This window comes from Podarcis gaigeae, assembly GCF_964106915.1.
Source record: "Podarcis gaigeae genome assembly, chromosome: 10".
NCBI classification, from domain to species: domain Eukaryota; kingdom Metazoa; phylum Chordata; class Lepidosauria; order Squamata; family Lacertidae; genus Podarcis; species Podarcis gaigeae.
Window position 1 is genome coordinate 45,126,326 of NC_139686.1, and position 15,502 is coordinate 45,141,827.

Below are 15,502 nucleotides of genomic sequence, written 5' to 3' on the forward strand. Positions count from 1 at the left end.
AATTTTTAGTGTACAATCTGACCCCCTCCTTTGGGCATCTTGTTGGTTTTGCATCGCTTCCCCTTTCAGCAAAGGCCAAAATGTGCTAAAAGGGAGGCAGTTCGGGGAAAAGAGCGCGCGTGGCCCGAGGCGCACAAATCCTGCCGCGCTTTCTTATTCTCTGCAGATTCAGTGGGAACCTCTGATTTTGCTCGACGGCGGCAGCGGCGCTTCCACTAAAACCTGAGCCCCGTGGGCTTCGTCCTCGAGCAGGAGCGAGCCGCATTGAACTCCGCCGAGTTCAACGTGGGTAGACTCGAGCTGAGACTAAAACTACTTCGAATGAAGTTTCACGGAACGAGGCTGGGCGTGGTGAAGGAAGCGTCCTTTTAAAGGTGGGGTGGGACGGAAGAAACAGAGAACTTTTCCCTTTTCGAGCGTTCACACGAGACCACGACGAGTGCCCACCGTGGGTGCCATTCGCCCCTCGAGCGTCGACTTCCCTCACGGCTGCGCGTGAGGAGAAAGAGGAGCGAAGCGGCGCCTCGCCTCCCCTTCCCCTCTCAGGGTGTGCCTCCACCTCCTCGCCCGCCCGCCTGCCACGGAGCGAGGCGCCCCTCTCCGGGAGACGCCTGCCGCCTTCCTGCCTCCCCCTCCTCACCGAGTCTCTTTGTGGGGCCCCAGGGAGAGGAGCCCAGCGCGCCGCCGCCGCCGCCGCTCCTTCGCCCGCCCTTCCCCGCTCCCTCCCGCCATTGTGCAGCCGGCAACGCCAGCTCTCCCACCTGCTGGCGGCGGCGAGGCGAGCGACGCCCCCTCTCGCTCCCCATTCGCTCCCCATTCACCCTTCTGTGCGCGCGTATGTCCCCAGCTGAACCGGGGAGAGCCCCCTCCTCCTCCTCCTCCATCTCCGCCCCGCTCCGGAGCGTGCAGTGCCGCCACCTTGCCCTCCCTCCCTCGCTTCCTCCTCCTTTCCTCCTCCTCCTCGTCGTCGCGCGCTCCCCGAACTAAAAGGAGGCAGCTGTTCGGCCAGCGGCGCCTCCTTCTCGCTCCCGTTTCCAGCCCTCGGGAGCCGTCGCCGCTTTCCAGCCCCCGGGCGTGCAGCTCGGGGAATAGGAAGAGGAGGCGCTGCTACTGCTGCCGCCGCCTCAGACTGCAATGTGCGCCCTGCTGCTGCTGCTGCTGCTACTCCTGCCGCAGCCCCAGCCGCAGCCCTGAAGGAGCCATGCCGGGCTGGAAGAAGACCATCCCCGTGTGCCTGCAAGCCGAGCAGGAGAGAGGTGGGTGAGCGCCACCCAGGCGCCGCGAGGGGGCTTCGGCGGCGGCGGCGGCGGCGGCGCCGCGGCCGGCAAGTGGGGTGGGCTGAGTGAGGCGAGACCCCGCTCTCCGTCGCGCGCCGACCCTTCCCCCTCCGCCCGCTCCCGCAGGTGCTCTCCGCCGAGCGCGAAGCCCTCCTTCGGCTCCGGGAGGCGAGCCGGTGGCGGGAACGAGCTTGCCCCGCGAGCGGGGTGGAGGGGGGGAGTGTCTTGTCAGAAAGCGGCACCTGAGGGCGGGAGGGGCCGGCCCGTCTTCCTCCTCCTCCTCCTGGTCGTGCCGCGAGTGAACTTTTATTTGCCTGGCTGAGGGAAGAGGGGGTGGTTGGGCTTCCCCTTCCTTCAGGCAGACCCTCCATGGGGCCTTGGCTTCTGTTTGTTCCGCCGGTATCCTTGGGAAACGGAGAGACTTGGCGAAGTTTTTTGTTTTAGTTCTTGTTCTCTCTGGGGCTTCTTCCGTAGGGGAAAAGCGCCTCTGCAGGGACATTTTGGGTCCAGAGCAAGTGTTTTTTTTTGGGGGGGGGGAGGAGAGCGCTGTAATGGATCTTTCCTCTGGTGGGCAACATTAGTGTTGTTCTGGTGTTTTGCCTGAGGGGAGGGGTGGTGGCAGGTGCTGCGAAGCAAGGGACCCCTTCCCTTGCAAGCCACGCAGCATTGGGCCAGAGAAGTCAGCAGTCAGCATGGCAAGCCAGGGTCCAGCTGGAGGGAAAGGAGGATGGGCCCATGCCCTGTCTCCTTTTAGGATGAAGTTCCCTCCGTGGCACTTGGAGTGGTCAAGCTGCGCCAACTACGAACGTGGGGCTTTCTGAAAGAAGCACTGCCCTCATTTAGAGTTGCCTGTTTTTGTTAGAGCGAATGCTTTTAGACATTTGCAGGTCTGTACAGCAGGCAAGGAAGGGATGGCTTTTATTTCAGATAGTCCAGATCCTAAGGGTTTCTCTGTTATGCAGATTTCATCAGAGAAAGCTGGTGAAGTAATACAGTAGCCTCCCCCCCCCCTTTTTTAAGGGTCTTTCTACATGTATAGTGCAGCCTTCTGGTCCAGAGATATCCCTGATATAGGGGGAATTATTGTCTTGTATTCATATTCCAGCACCAGACAAAACTCTTGCTTTCAGCTGCTCAGCCCCTCTGAACTTTTTCCTCATGTTGAGTGCTCACTGTTTTCATTAGACATTGTGGGGAAGCTTGCAGAGGCTGTTATTGTCATGCTTTGTATTTTATCCATCTTAAAAAGCCGTTGTTACAGAAAGAAACACACCAGATTTTGTCAGAAATGGTATTCTGCACACACTTTCTCTTGGGTATGTTTGCAAAGCGACCATTCATCTCCACTGGTGGCCATGGGGCTTTTAGATCCCAAGTCTAACCCTAATCAGTACCTGTGCTTACCAGCTTACCAAGTGCTCAGAAGTAATTAGCTGATAGCACTCATCCTCAAGGTAAGTTAGAATTGCTGGAAGTCTGGAATTTGGAAAATACTCCTAATTTATACTTGTCCTGGTTGATGGTATCAGAAATACATTTGTGGTTCTTGAGACATGGAGTAGAGGAGGTGGAGCAACAACTTTATCGAATGTTTGAGAGCTGTGAAATCCAGATGAGACTGTCAATTTGCAGCAACCATGGTTTTCCATGCCAATGTGGGCTTGTTTCGGGTACTGTTCAATATTGTTCCAACACAGTGGATTTGATGTTTCTGGTAACTTTTCAAATCCCTATAAATTCAGGCAGCAGTTTTGTAATGAATTCAGAAGTTAGCTCTGTCACTTAACCCAGAAATTGTGTTTCTTATATTTGTGTGTATAATATTTGAGGGTGAGTGGTCTGATTTAGTTTGTTGTAGGCTAGAATTTGCAGGCTTTCAAAATACATTACTGGGCAGAGTATAATGTACAGTTGCACACATTCTTCCATGGTAGAGCAGATATTTGGTTTGTAAGATTTGACTAATGATTTGGTAAAATGTATTGCACCACTGATTTCATTTTGTATGTGTGTGGGTGCAGATCACTTACAATTCATTTTGCACAAGAGTAGCTAACAGATATTAAATATGAAGCTTTCTGAACTGCTCTAAAAAAGATATGTTTAGCTCTGACTGAGGATAAAACATTCCTGGATGTACGTTAATCTTCATTGGTAAATGACAATAGTACTCAAGTACAGTACACAATTCTCATTAGTTTTTTACATTGTTAATTGAAATATAAGCATTCAAAGCAACACATGATTTAGATGTTTTCTCTTGTTACTGTTATAATAAACACCTTTGTAAAGCCAACATACACTTGAATAAACTTACATATTCTGGGGGGAAAGGTAGATAAATTTCTGTATTGTCACACAGAGAGCTAACTCATTAAAATGCAGGAAAAGCGCCCCCCCCCCCCAGCTAAGCTCTGCATAGCAAATATGGCAAAACCAGAGAATAATTTCTGTGCATCAAAATCAGAGTCAGGAATGTGCCTTTAGATTTATCTCTCCCTGTTTTTGTAGTGTGCAGTGAACAATTTCCTTTGGTCGTCTTTTCTTTGATGTTTTTCTGCACCAGTAGAGATGTTGCCTTGTAAACAGTTCTCATGCTTGTTTGTTTAATTTGTATTTCTTTTCAGCTTATTTTCATAAGTTCAGCAAGCCCATTTTTACAAATTATTTATCGCTCTCTTATTTTCTCTTTCCGTGGTGTAAATAAAAAAGCACTTTGAATTTCTGAAGTAGAGTTCATTTTATATTGCTCTAGCTTAGCTAATCAATTTAGCAAGACTTCAGTGCTTTTTCAGATTCAATTATCTCTCTTTGCTTCAGATGCAAGGAAAATATTAAGTGATAAAAATAAATAATTGGTGTTGAATTAGGGTACAAAGAGACCACCAGATAAACATTTTAAACTCGCTGGAAAAATGGCCAGTGTTGTAATGAAATGAAGGTGCATATTTAGTGTTTATTGTGGTGCTGACTTGGAAAGCAATTACAAGTATAGTTAAAATCTGATTCAAAGTCAGTTTGCTTATATCTCCCTCTGCTGTTAGTAGATAATATTTCTGTTCTGAAGTTCATTTATAGGAATCAGGGTAACATTTTTTTCTGTGCTTACTTTCAAAGAGTAAGTGTTCCCTGTTTTGTGTGTTTATTTTGTGTATCGTAGATGTAAATAAATAAATATACTGGTGAACTGTAGAAAGGTTGGTATTTAACATATGGTGCTCTTGTGAGATGCATGCCTTGAAAGAGGTGATTTTTCCATCTACAGTGGTACCTTGGGTTACATACGCTTCATGTTACATATGCTTCAGGTTACAGACTCTGCTAACCCAGAAATAATACCTCGGGTTAAGAACTTTGCTTCAGGATGAGAACAGAAATTGCGCGGCGGCGGCGCAGCAGTGGGAGGCCCCATTCGCTAAATGGTTCTTCAGGTTAAGAACAGTTTCAGGTTAAGTACGGACCTCTGGAATGAATTAAGTACTTAACCGAGGTACCACTGTACTGGTACATCCACTTCAACAGCTCGATCAACTGGATGAAGTTGGCCAAATTGCATTTTCCTTCAAAACACACTAGAAAAGAACCCTAAATAATTCAACAGCCAACTTGAATTCCATTGGTTTTTCTCCTTAGTCACTTCTTTCATAAACTGCAACCTCTTACCTCTTTCTTTGCCTTGTAAAATTAACATGTGCTTCCATGCACTTATACCTCTCCTTTATGCACGCTATAAACCACAAAAAATGGAACACCCTTATAACTAAAGAAGTATAGGAGCTCAATTCAGCAGGAGAAAAACATTCTTGTCTCAGGTTTCAGACTCCAACCTCATACCTGATTCCTGCTGCACCTACCAACAATGCATCCTATTTCTCATCTTTTGCCCTTTCAATCTGCGCTCCTAAACTCACGTAATAGGGAGTAACCCCTCATTTAACAGAATATAATAATAATAATAATAATAATAATAATAATAATTTATTATTTATACCCCGCCCATCTGGCTGAGTTTCCCCAGCCACTCTGGGCGGCTCCCAATCAGTGTTAAAAACAGTACAGCATTACATATTAAAAACTTCCCTGAACAGGGCTGCCTTAAGATGTCTTCTGAATGTCAGGTAATTCTTTATCTCTTTGACATCTGATGGGAGGGCGTTCCACAGGGCGGGCGCCACTACCGAGAAGGCCCTCTGTCTGGTTCCCTGTAGCCTCACTTCTCGCAATGAGGGAACCACCAGAAGGCCCTCGGCGCTGGATCTCAGTGTCCGGGCTGAACGATGGGGGTGGAGACGCTCCTTCAGGTATACAGGACCGAGGCCGTTTAGGGCTTTAAAGGTCAGCACCAACACTTTGAATCGTGCTCGGAAACATACTGGGAGCCAGTGCAGATCTCTCAGAACCAGTGTTATGTGGTCCCGGCGGCCACTCCCAGTCACCAGTCTAGCTGCCGCATTCTGGATTAATTGCAGTTTCCGGGTCACCTTCAAAGGTAGCCCCACGTAGAGCACGTTGCAGTAGTCCAAGCGTGAGATAACCAGAGCATGCACCACTCTGGCGAGACAGTCCGCAGGGAGGTAGGGTCTTAGCCTGCGTACCAGGTGGAGCTGGTAGACAGCTGCCCTGGACACAGAGGACAGTACGTAACCCAAGGTTCCACTGTATTGGTATGCAAGAATCAGCTAGTTTATTACTTATTATGTTTACAACCCCACCTTTCCTCCAGAGAGCTGGAGTGCATAGTTCTCCCCAACCTCCTTTTACCCTGAAAACAAGCCCATGAGGTAGGTTAGTGTGGCGTTTGCCCTCTTGGGGACATCATGCTGGGTGAGTGTGAAGTGATTGGTAAGTGGGAACCCAAGGGGAGGAGTTAGAGTTAGTGTTGTTAAGGTGTCAGTGGGGTGTTAGAGGAGAGAGAGGATACCTCTGTGGGTTGGGATAGTTTGATGTGAGAGATAGACAGCTGGGATAATTAGTTAGAAGTTATTAGGAAGGCATAGGGCAGTAAGAACCTAAGATTAAGAAACTGACAAGAAAAATTATCTGAAACCATAAACTTGTTAAGGCTTATAAAATAAACTTGTTTATTTGGTTTAATGTTCACAACTGTTTGTACTCTGTGTGTACCCGAGAGAAATGGGTTGGTGGCAGCGGGGAAGCAATCACAGCGGTGGCACAGGAATCAATAGACCGTCTAACGTCCAGGGACCCTGTGTGATCGTCACAGTTAGATTGAGAGACAGTGACTGGCCCAGGGAGTGCCAGCTTGGCCCAGTGACCGTGGGTGCCCAGGGCTGTGGCTGCCATGCAGTATGCATGGCCCTGGCACTGAAATTTGTGGGTGCCTGGCCCCTTCATGAGGAATTTTGTGGGTGCTCAGGCACCCATGGCCCCAGGGAGATGGCACCTATGAGGGTCACTCAATGCCATGAATATTGACTGCCCAGAAGCTGCTTTTAACAGGGCAGGAGGAGTGCTGGTTTGAAAAGTTGTTGACCCACCTAAATCATTTGGTGATGCTATCCCCTGTAAGAAACTTGTAGTAAGAACTATCTGTGCAGGCCAGGCAATTTCATCTATGTCAACATAGCTCCTCTTTTTCAGGAAATCTGTTAAAATGCATAGGAAGCAGCTTCGTAGTAGAAACTTAACTGTGTGGCTGTTCTGCATATGAATTCCTGTACAGTGGTACCTCAGGTTACAAACGCTTCGGGTTACAAACGCTAACCTGGAAGTAGTACCTCAGGTTAAGAACTTTACCTCAGGATGAGAACAGAAATCGCACGGTGGCAGTGGGAAGCCCCATTAGCTAAAGTGGTGCTTCAGGTTAAGAACTTTACCTCAGGATGAGAACAGAAATCGCACGGTGGCAGTGGGAAGCCCCATTAGCTAAAGTGGTGCTTCAGGTTAAGAACAGTTTCAGGTTAAGAACGGTCCTCCGGAACGAATTAAGTTCTTAACCCGAGGTACAACTGTATAAATGAATTGTCCATAGTGTTGCTGACTTCAGTGGGATCCCTCTCAAAGTAATGCTTAGGATAGAGATTTGCTAACCTTTTTGGGACCGTGGGCACATTTGCAAAGCAGAGATGTCATGGGAATCACACACACAATCCTGCAACCAAGCACACAATTGGCTGCAATAAAATGCACTTTTCAGGCTTAATAGTGTAGGGAGAATAGACTGTGGGGCACCAGAAAGGGCTCTGTTGGTGCATGTGCACCCATGGGTGTCAAATTGGTAGTTCCTGGCTTAGTATCTCACACCCTAGATCAGGCAGCTGATACGTTAAACTAGTGACATTTTTAATTTTATTTGTGCATTGGATAACTGCTGTTTCCATCATTTTAATTCCATGTTTTAAAAAAGTTGGAAACTGTTTTAGCCTTTTTTTACTTTGCACAATCAAGATTACACAAGTGATTATGTGGTGGTGGTGTTTTTTTGGTAAAAGATTTGAGTTGTGGTCTCTGTTGATTAATGACATTGTAATATAGCTACTGAAGTAAAACCTGCCACTTCAGAAATGGCATGTAAAAACCAACCAATGTAATATGATGTATCATTAAAATTCAGGGCATATTTTCCTCCAGATTTCTGCTTAAGCTGCTAAAGCAAATCCATTTATAAGCCACCTAAAACACTTTTGAGGTGACATATGAAAGGAAGAAGAAGGAAAGAAAGCATTTTTGGGTTGACATTCTTCAGTATTCCTTCCAATCAAGTTAAATGAAATCATTTTATGGGTTTCCTGTGTCAGCTTTACAGCTGATCATTTTTGACAGGAGTGGAACGAACAATAAGTCTTGTTTATGGTTTGGAATTAGGACGGCATCACAAATGCAGAGCTTAGAATTAGGGTGACGACCATTTTTAAAAGTTACATGTGAAGTTTAAATTACTTCTATAGCTCTGTGGTTTTAAATACTATTTTATGATTTAGCTTTTCCTAACTTACCAGCTGCTACAATTGCTAAGCCATGTGCAGCCTGATACTATTTAAAATTAGATGCACCTAAACCCATTATTTCAATGGGCTTAGGCGTGTTCAGATCCACATTGGAATGGGCTGTTCAACTTTCTAGCAGCTCCTGTAACCCTGTTATCATTCACAACAGTTGCCGTCCTGAGAGCTGATGCCCTTCTCCCAAAGGTTCTGAACCTGAAGAAGAAGAAGAAGAAGAAGAAGAGGAGTTTGGATTTGATATCCCGCTTTATCACTACCCTAAGGAGTCTCAAAGCAGCTAACATTCTCCTTTTCCTTCCTCCCCCACAACAAACACTCTGTGAGGTGAGTGAGGCTGAGAGACTTCAGAGAAATATGACTAGCCCAAGGCACCCAGCAGCTGCATGTGGAGGAGCGGAGACGCGAACCCGGTTCACCAGATTACGAGTCCACCGCTCTTAACCACTACACCACGCTGGCTCCTGTACACAAATTGTCTAGCAATGGTTGCATCTTGGTTATGAGTGCTTTACATACCAATATATTTAAAGGTTGAGGAAACCTCAGTGTGCCCATATTGTACTTTTTAAAAAATGATGTTTTATTTATCCTCACATTTATCACAAAAGAAAGGTTAAATTCTGTTTACCTTATTTTCTCACACTTGCACAAAATGAAAGCTCGCACACTAATAGCAGGAGTCACACCCCTGCCTCTTTCCCCACTGGATGACAGCACTTGATGTGAAGGTAATATCCTCCAGGGAAGAGTGGAGGATAAAATAAAAATTGTGAGAAATGGATGAAGGCGGAGAGAGAAAGAGCACAAATTTATTTGTCTATTTGCAGTACCAAGTCAACACATTGAGACAAATTCTAGAAATATAACCAAAATAAAGCACTAAAAAGACCATTTTGACAAACCAGTCAAGTTCATATACAGGTACAGTGGTACCTCGGGTTAAGTACCAGAGGTCCGTTCTTAACCTGAAACTATTCTTAACCTGAAGCACCACTTTAGCTAATGGAGCTTCCCGCTGCCGCCGCACTGCCAGAGCACGATTTCTGTTCTTATCCTGGAGCCAAGTTCTTAACCTGAAGCACTATTTCTGGGTTAGCGGAGTATGTAACCTGAAGCGTATGTAACCCAAGGTACCACTGTATTGCTGTTGGGATGTGGTACATCTTCTGTGTGATAGGTGCCATGTTGCACCATTTATGTAAACAGACAGCATTTTTGTTGTGTGGACTACATGGTTACCTTCCTAGGCCAGTTTGGGAGTAACTGTATCATCCCTGTAGCTGTTCCACATTTCCATGTGGAAGTGATAACCACCCCACACCAGTAATTATTAAGCAGCTTTATGCTGTTTTGATATTAGGAGGTTGCTTCATTGTGTACATGTTTATTACATACTTGAAAACACACGTGAGCGGTTCATTCCCGCTAACCCCACTCTCCTGCTGTTGACAAATGAGCAGGCCATAATCACATATTGTGCCTTAATTGAATACACTGCTAGAGAACCAGCTGCTGTTCATGGGCCAACTCTAGCCCTTTATTCCATTACAAGACTTCCAACATGCAACATCAGTCACAATCCCCTTGTATATATCAATATATACTTGGAATGAAAACCAAGTTAACAAAATGACTGCTAAACTTCACTGTAGAGCACAGGGAATATTTGCGAGCACAAAAATCACCCTCAGATGGGAAGTAATATGTTTATCATTCATTTTGACAGTACTACCTACATTCTAAGAAATGTAAATAATTTCTAATTCTGAGGTCCATTATTTTCAATTGTGATCTGAAACCCATTTGTTTAAAGTCAAGAGCATCCTGGCAGATTTATGTGGGCCTTTCTTACTGTTGGTGTTTCAGCTCAGGGGATGTATGTAAGTAATTACATCTATACCTTGGTTGACGAATGCCTTGCGACCCAAACGTTTTGCCTCCCGAACACCGCAAACCCAGAAGTGAGTGTTCTGGTTTGCCAACATTCTTTGGAACCCAAAGGTCCGACGCAGCTCATGCGGCTTCTGACTGGCTGCAGGAGCTTACTGCAACCAATCGGAAGCCATGCCTTGGTTTCTGAACGTTTTGGAAGTCAAATGGACTTCCAGAATGGATTCCGTTCGACTTCCAAGGTACCACTGTACAGGCCTTCATATTCCTGCCCTCTTGAAGGGATAATCAAGCAGATAATAGGAAAAAGGCTTATGTTTGGTTTCTCTTCCCCGGCCCCTAACTACAAACAGCCATTCAGTTGATGAGAATATAAATCAAAGGAAAACCAGAAGACTTGTGACAAGGACTTTAACATACAGTCTTTTGTTAGATTTCGTTTTTAAATTTTCAGAACAGAAAGCCACATCACGGGTGAGTGTTTTCTTTAGCCTTGTGTTTTATCCATTTGTTTTTATTTATTTCACCAGCCAGAAAGAACTGATAGGAATGAATATACACCCCTGGCATCTTGTGAACCTTTTGCTGAAGACCAAAATGATTCCTATTCTAATGAGCGAGTCAGACAATAAAATTCTTGCTCACTACAACTGCAAGCAGCTGAAGCAGCACTTTTGATTTTAATAGAATAAATTTAGGAATGAGACATAAAGAATACTTGGTGAATAACAAACATTGAAATTTAAGCAATGTGGTATGAGATGCATCTTTATCCAGTAAGACTATGTACAGCACATAAAGATAATATAGATGGAATATTGGATGCAACTCATATCTTTTAACAGAGGTCCTTCCATCTTAATTATAGGTCCTTAAATTTCAAATTGTCATTTGTCTTGCAACAGCAATCAGCAAAACAGTTAAATCATGTAGAGATTTAAACCTATGTGCAATTTGAAAATACTTTATATTATTAAATTGACAGGATTAAGAGTACTGTTCAATTGTCACGAGTGCATCTAACACTGTACATAGATTTTATGGTCCAAAGCCCAGTTGATCTCTGTGCAAGAAGAAGCTAACTGACTTTAATTATAGGAAACGTGAGATAAGAATCCATGAGATAGTGTTCATCTGGTCAGAGTAGACTATCAGACTCCATAGAATATTTGCAGTATCCAAATATGTCATGCCCCATTTTTGTAGTGTGTAAGTTTTGCAGAGATGAATCAGAGTGGGCCAATCTAAAATGTGTGCTTTTTGAGTTGTTTTTTTAATATAGATAATATTTTTAAGCATGCATAAACCAGAATCAACAGAAGTTTTCCTTTCAGGAAACCAGCTTATGGCTCTGACAGTGTGGGGTGTGTGGAAAGGGCAAGAGTGCAGCTCTAGGACTTTTCTTTTTTAAAATTGCAGGAGCAATTATGTTTTCTGGGTTTTGTTTTTGTTTTTTGCTGTGGCAAGTGAATGAAGTGATAATGAATTTTCAATTTCTACTACGGTCGTACCTTGGTTCTCAAACAAAGATATTTCCCAGTGGTGTCCATTGCTGCCCTCTGGCAGATTTCAGGTATGTCCTCCAAGTTAGTCCAGATAATATTGTATTTTGTGGGGAAACAAGGCCAATCCGGCAATTGAAGTCACCTCCCAAGACAAGCTGAGGGTTGGGTGACAGAGAGTCTATACTTTCGAGTAGTTGGTCAAGTTTTTCCCAATATGATCTCAGTTCCCCACAAGACTTTACTGGAGGTATGTACACGCAGATATAGTAAGTATTTCTCAAGAGACTATCAGAAAGGGACAACACTAAAAAATTAGGGGTGGTCAACGAGGGACAATGTTGAATTGATACATTAAGAGAGGTTGACACCAGCACCGCCAGTCTGTTCAACTCCCGAAACCATTTGAAAACCAAGGCATGGCTTCCAATTGGCTGCAGGAGCTTCCTGCACTCAAGCGGAAGCCGCGTCAGACGTTCAGCTTCCGAAAAACATTTGCAAACCGGAACACTTACTCCTGGGTTTTCGGTTTTCGGGAGCCATTTTGTTCGACAACTGAGCCATTTGAGAACCAAGGTACCACTGTATTGGGAGAGGGAATGCTCTTGCCACTTTTGACTGAGAACAATGTAGCCACTCCTATGTTAATTACTTGTACCAAAAAGAGGGTGCCAGCTCACAATACTGTATGAAATACTGTTCGTTCTGTGTCTCTGGATTCTGATGCAGACAACTGTTTATCTGTCCCTGTAGCTGTTTATTTATATACTCCATTAGTCATGTAGCTGCAGTGTGCATACACAATAATCTGAATTCTTAGATGTTTTGTGGAAAAAAGCAACAGATAAGAGGAGGTGTTCTCAAATTTTCTAAACCTCCTTCCGGTGGCTTCACATTTCTGCCCTACTTGCTACCTCATGTACAAATGACACCTGTGACTCCTCTATTGGAAAGTCTGAAAAGGGAAGACATCTAAACCAGCACAGATTTCCTTTGCCTTCTGTGTTTCTGCAGCTTGTCCTCTGGGAGAGAAAATCCTCACTCAAAAACACATGCGTGCCACTTCACAAGCAGACTGAAAATGATTTTGAAATTCCTAAGCTGCCTGAAGCATATTCCGAATTAGAGGGGGGAGGGGCTTTTCCTTCCATCAAGGGACGGGCTTTTCCCACCCTTTTGGGCTGCTCTGCCTTTCCCCATCCTCCTTCCCTTTTGTTTGTTTCCATCTTCTCCTTCTTTGCATCTTTCTCCTGATGTGTCTGTGGCAGTCGCCTGACAAGGGAAACCTGCCGGCATGTGGGGACACATCCCAAACTGATTTTTGAAAACCTGTTTTAAGGCTACAATTAGCAAAAGATGCTTTCCCATCAAAATATGTTTGTTTTATTTATTGCATCTGTTCTATGATCAGTAATATGTGACATTTCACCTATTCTGTATTGTAGATGTGATACACCGGAATGCGCACATTAAATTTAATTTTAATTGGTGCACACTTTCCACATGTTGACAAGAAAGTATAATGTCAAACTTTTTTTAGGTTTAGTGCCCTATGTGAACTATTGAAAAGTATTTTTTGGTATTGCTTTGGAAACAGTTCTGTCATTTCCATAATAGATCATTAGGGATTACATGATTGTAGCTGTAATACAATACACTCTGCTTTGTTCACATATTTATAATGCTCACTTCTATTAATATCAGTCAATTAACAGGATTCTCTTCCTTCAGTCCTGATTTGCATCAAGTATTTGTTGCATCAGGGGCTTTTTAAACTTAAAATTGGATCCCTTAAAAAAAAAAATACCATAACGAATATGGATATCTTTTGACATCCACTTTGCATATGCAGAAAATACAGGGTAAGAAAAATCCTGGTCTGTTGTTCAGGATTAAACAGTGGGAGGAGATGTTGGGCAAGAATCAGGGAAGCCTGCAAAGTACTTCTGGTTTCTCTGAACATAGAAGTGAGCAGGGAGAGAAAAATGCAAACAGCCCCTTAGTATAGCATACAACACCATATGCAATAATAAAATATTTTTTTGTGCCACAGTCCATAAGACAGTGAAAAATTGTGCACCTTTTGATATCCATGTTCCCAGCAGAACCTTAGGACTTGATTTACTTGCTGCACAAGGACTCTAAGGGCTACATAACCCCTTCCTCAGATCTTGTGAATTGTTTGCTGCTAATGCACCTGTCCCTAAAACAGAAGGAAGAACTAAAGCTTTCTAGGAGCAAAGTAGGTTGGCAGCTGACAGTGTGTCACACTAGTTCACATAACCAAGTTTAGCATTTCTTTCCAGCCTAAAGTGACTGTGAAAAATACAAGGTAGAAGATGACTGTATTGAAAGCCACCCTGAATTTGCAGCATATGAGGATCTTGAATGAGAGAACAAGTGTTCATGAATTTTTAAAAACTTCCTTCCTGTTATGAAGAGATTTTATGTACAGTCACTGAAGACAGCAAAACCAGCTGCCTGCTATGTTCACCTCTCTCTCTTTTTAAACCTTCTCCTTGTCTTTTAGCATGGAGAGATCATCCTGGTGTTACTTGTAGCCTCTGGAAACTTGTCTGCTGAGTCAGAAAAAGAGGTGGAGTTGGGAGGAAATATTTATTAGCTTAAGCTGTTAGCACTGATTGCTTGTTTACATCTGAGAGGATGTAAGATGCTTTCCTTTGGGAAGGTGTTGGTGTTCAAAGGTAAGCAGGAGATAATCCTCACACTATCTGTTTTTGATTTTAGATTAAAATATTCTTAAAAGGATTCCATAAGCCTTCCTGAGTATAGAATAGTGAGTTCGAAATGAATAAATCTTTCTACTACATTCTTTTTTGTAGTATCCTGCCCTTCATCCAAGACCTGAGGGCAGGTTACAACAGTAAAACACAAATAAACATAGTTTATCTGTCCAAATCTGTAGAGGCCAAATCTTTGGATTTAGAGGCCTGCTAAAAAAAAGACAGTTTTTTAAGCTGGCACTTAAAAATAAACACTGTGCCAACAAGGCCTGGGGGGGGGGCAAGGCAGGGGGGTGCATTTCAAAATCAGGAAGGTGATGTTGGGAAGCGCCTCTGGAGAGTGCCAGATCCTCAATGTTCATTATGTAGTGAAAATGTATCAGGGGTCTCCCTAGCAGATTTCAAATAAGAGGACAACATGGGGAGAAGCATTTTATGTCCAGCCTCAGTAGCAAAAGGCAGAAGTATAGGTCTTTGAGCCCCAGTGTTATACAGTCTTTAGCTGTCAGACCCATCAAAACTCTGGCGGTTGCATTTTGCATAAGTTCCAACCTCTGAATTATCTCCAGGAGCAGACCCATGTAGAGCACATTGCAGTAGTCTATCATGTGGGATGATGATGATGATGATGATTAGTTATTGTTATTGAATTTATATACCACCCTATACCTGGAGGTCTCAGGGTGGTTCAAAGAACAAAATCAAAAAAGAAAACCACAAAATATATAATCAAAATTAAAGCAACAACCCAATAATCCCCCTGCCCAACCCCAACCCCCATTTTAAAATGGCATATGATTACTACAGCAGGCAGTCCCTGTCCAGGAATTTTGGGTCTATGAACCACAGTAAAGCTGTGTGTGTGTGGAATGGAAGTAGCGGTGAACTACCTGAAGCTGAAAATATGCACACCATGTCACCAAAAGAACCTGAGCGTATAATCAAGAAGTATCCTCAGACTACAAAGCTGGTCCTTTGGGGTAGTGCAACCTTTTTGAATTATGGTGCTGGAGGAGACTCTTGAGAGTCCCATGGACTGCAAGAAGATCAAACTGATCCATTCTGAAGGAAATCAGCCCTGAGTGCTCACTGGAAGGACAGATCGTGAAGCTGAGGCTCCAATA

The 15,502-nt window shown here is 44.1% G+C and overlaps 1 protein-coding gene across 3 annotated transcripts in view; it reads left to right on the top strand.

The window, feature by feature from the left end:
* The first annotated feature begins 622 nt into the window (after window positions 1–622).
* The window catches only part of GRIP1 (glutamate receptor interacting protein 1), a 333,686-nt gene continuing 318,806 nt past the window's right edge, over window positions 623–15,502 (top strand). For 2 of the 3 annotated variants that reach the window (XM_083699034.1, XM_083699037.1), the window contains exon 1: window positions 623–1,256. In XM_083699034.1, the coding sequence (XP_083555160.1) occupies window positions 1,202–1,256 (55 nt within the window). In that variant the 5' untranslated portion in view covers window positions 623–1,201. The remainder of the gene's footprint in view (window positions 1,257–15,502) is intronic. The other variant, XM_083699042.1, reaches the window with a different exon arrangement.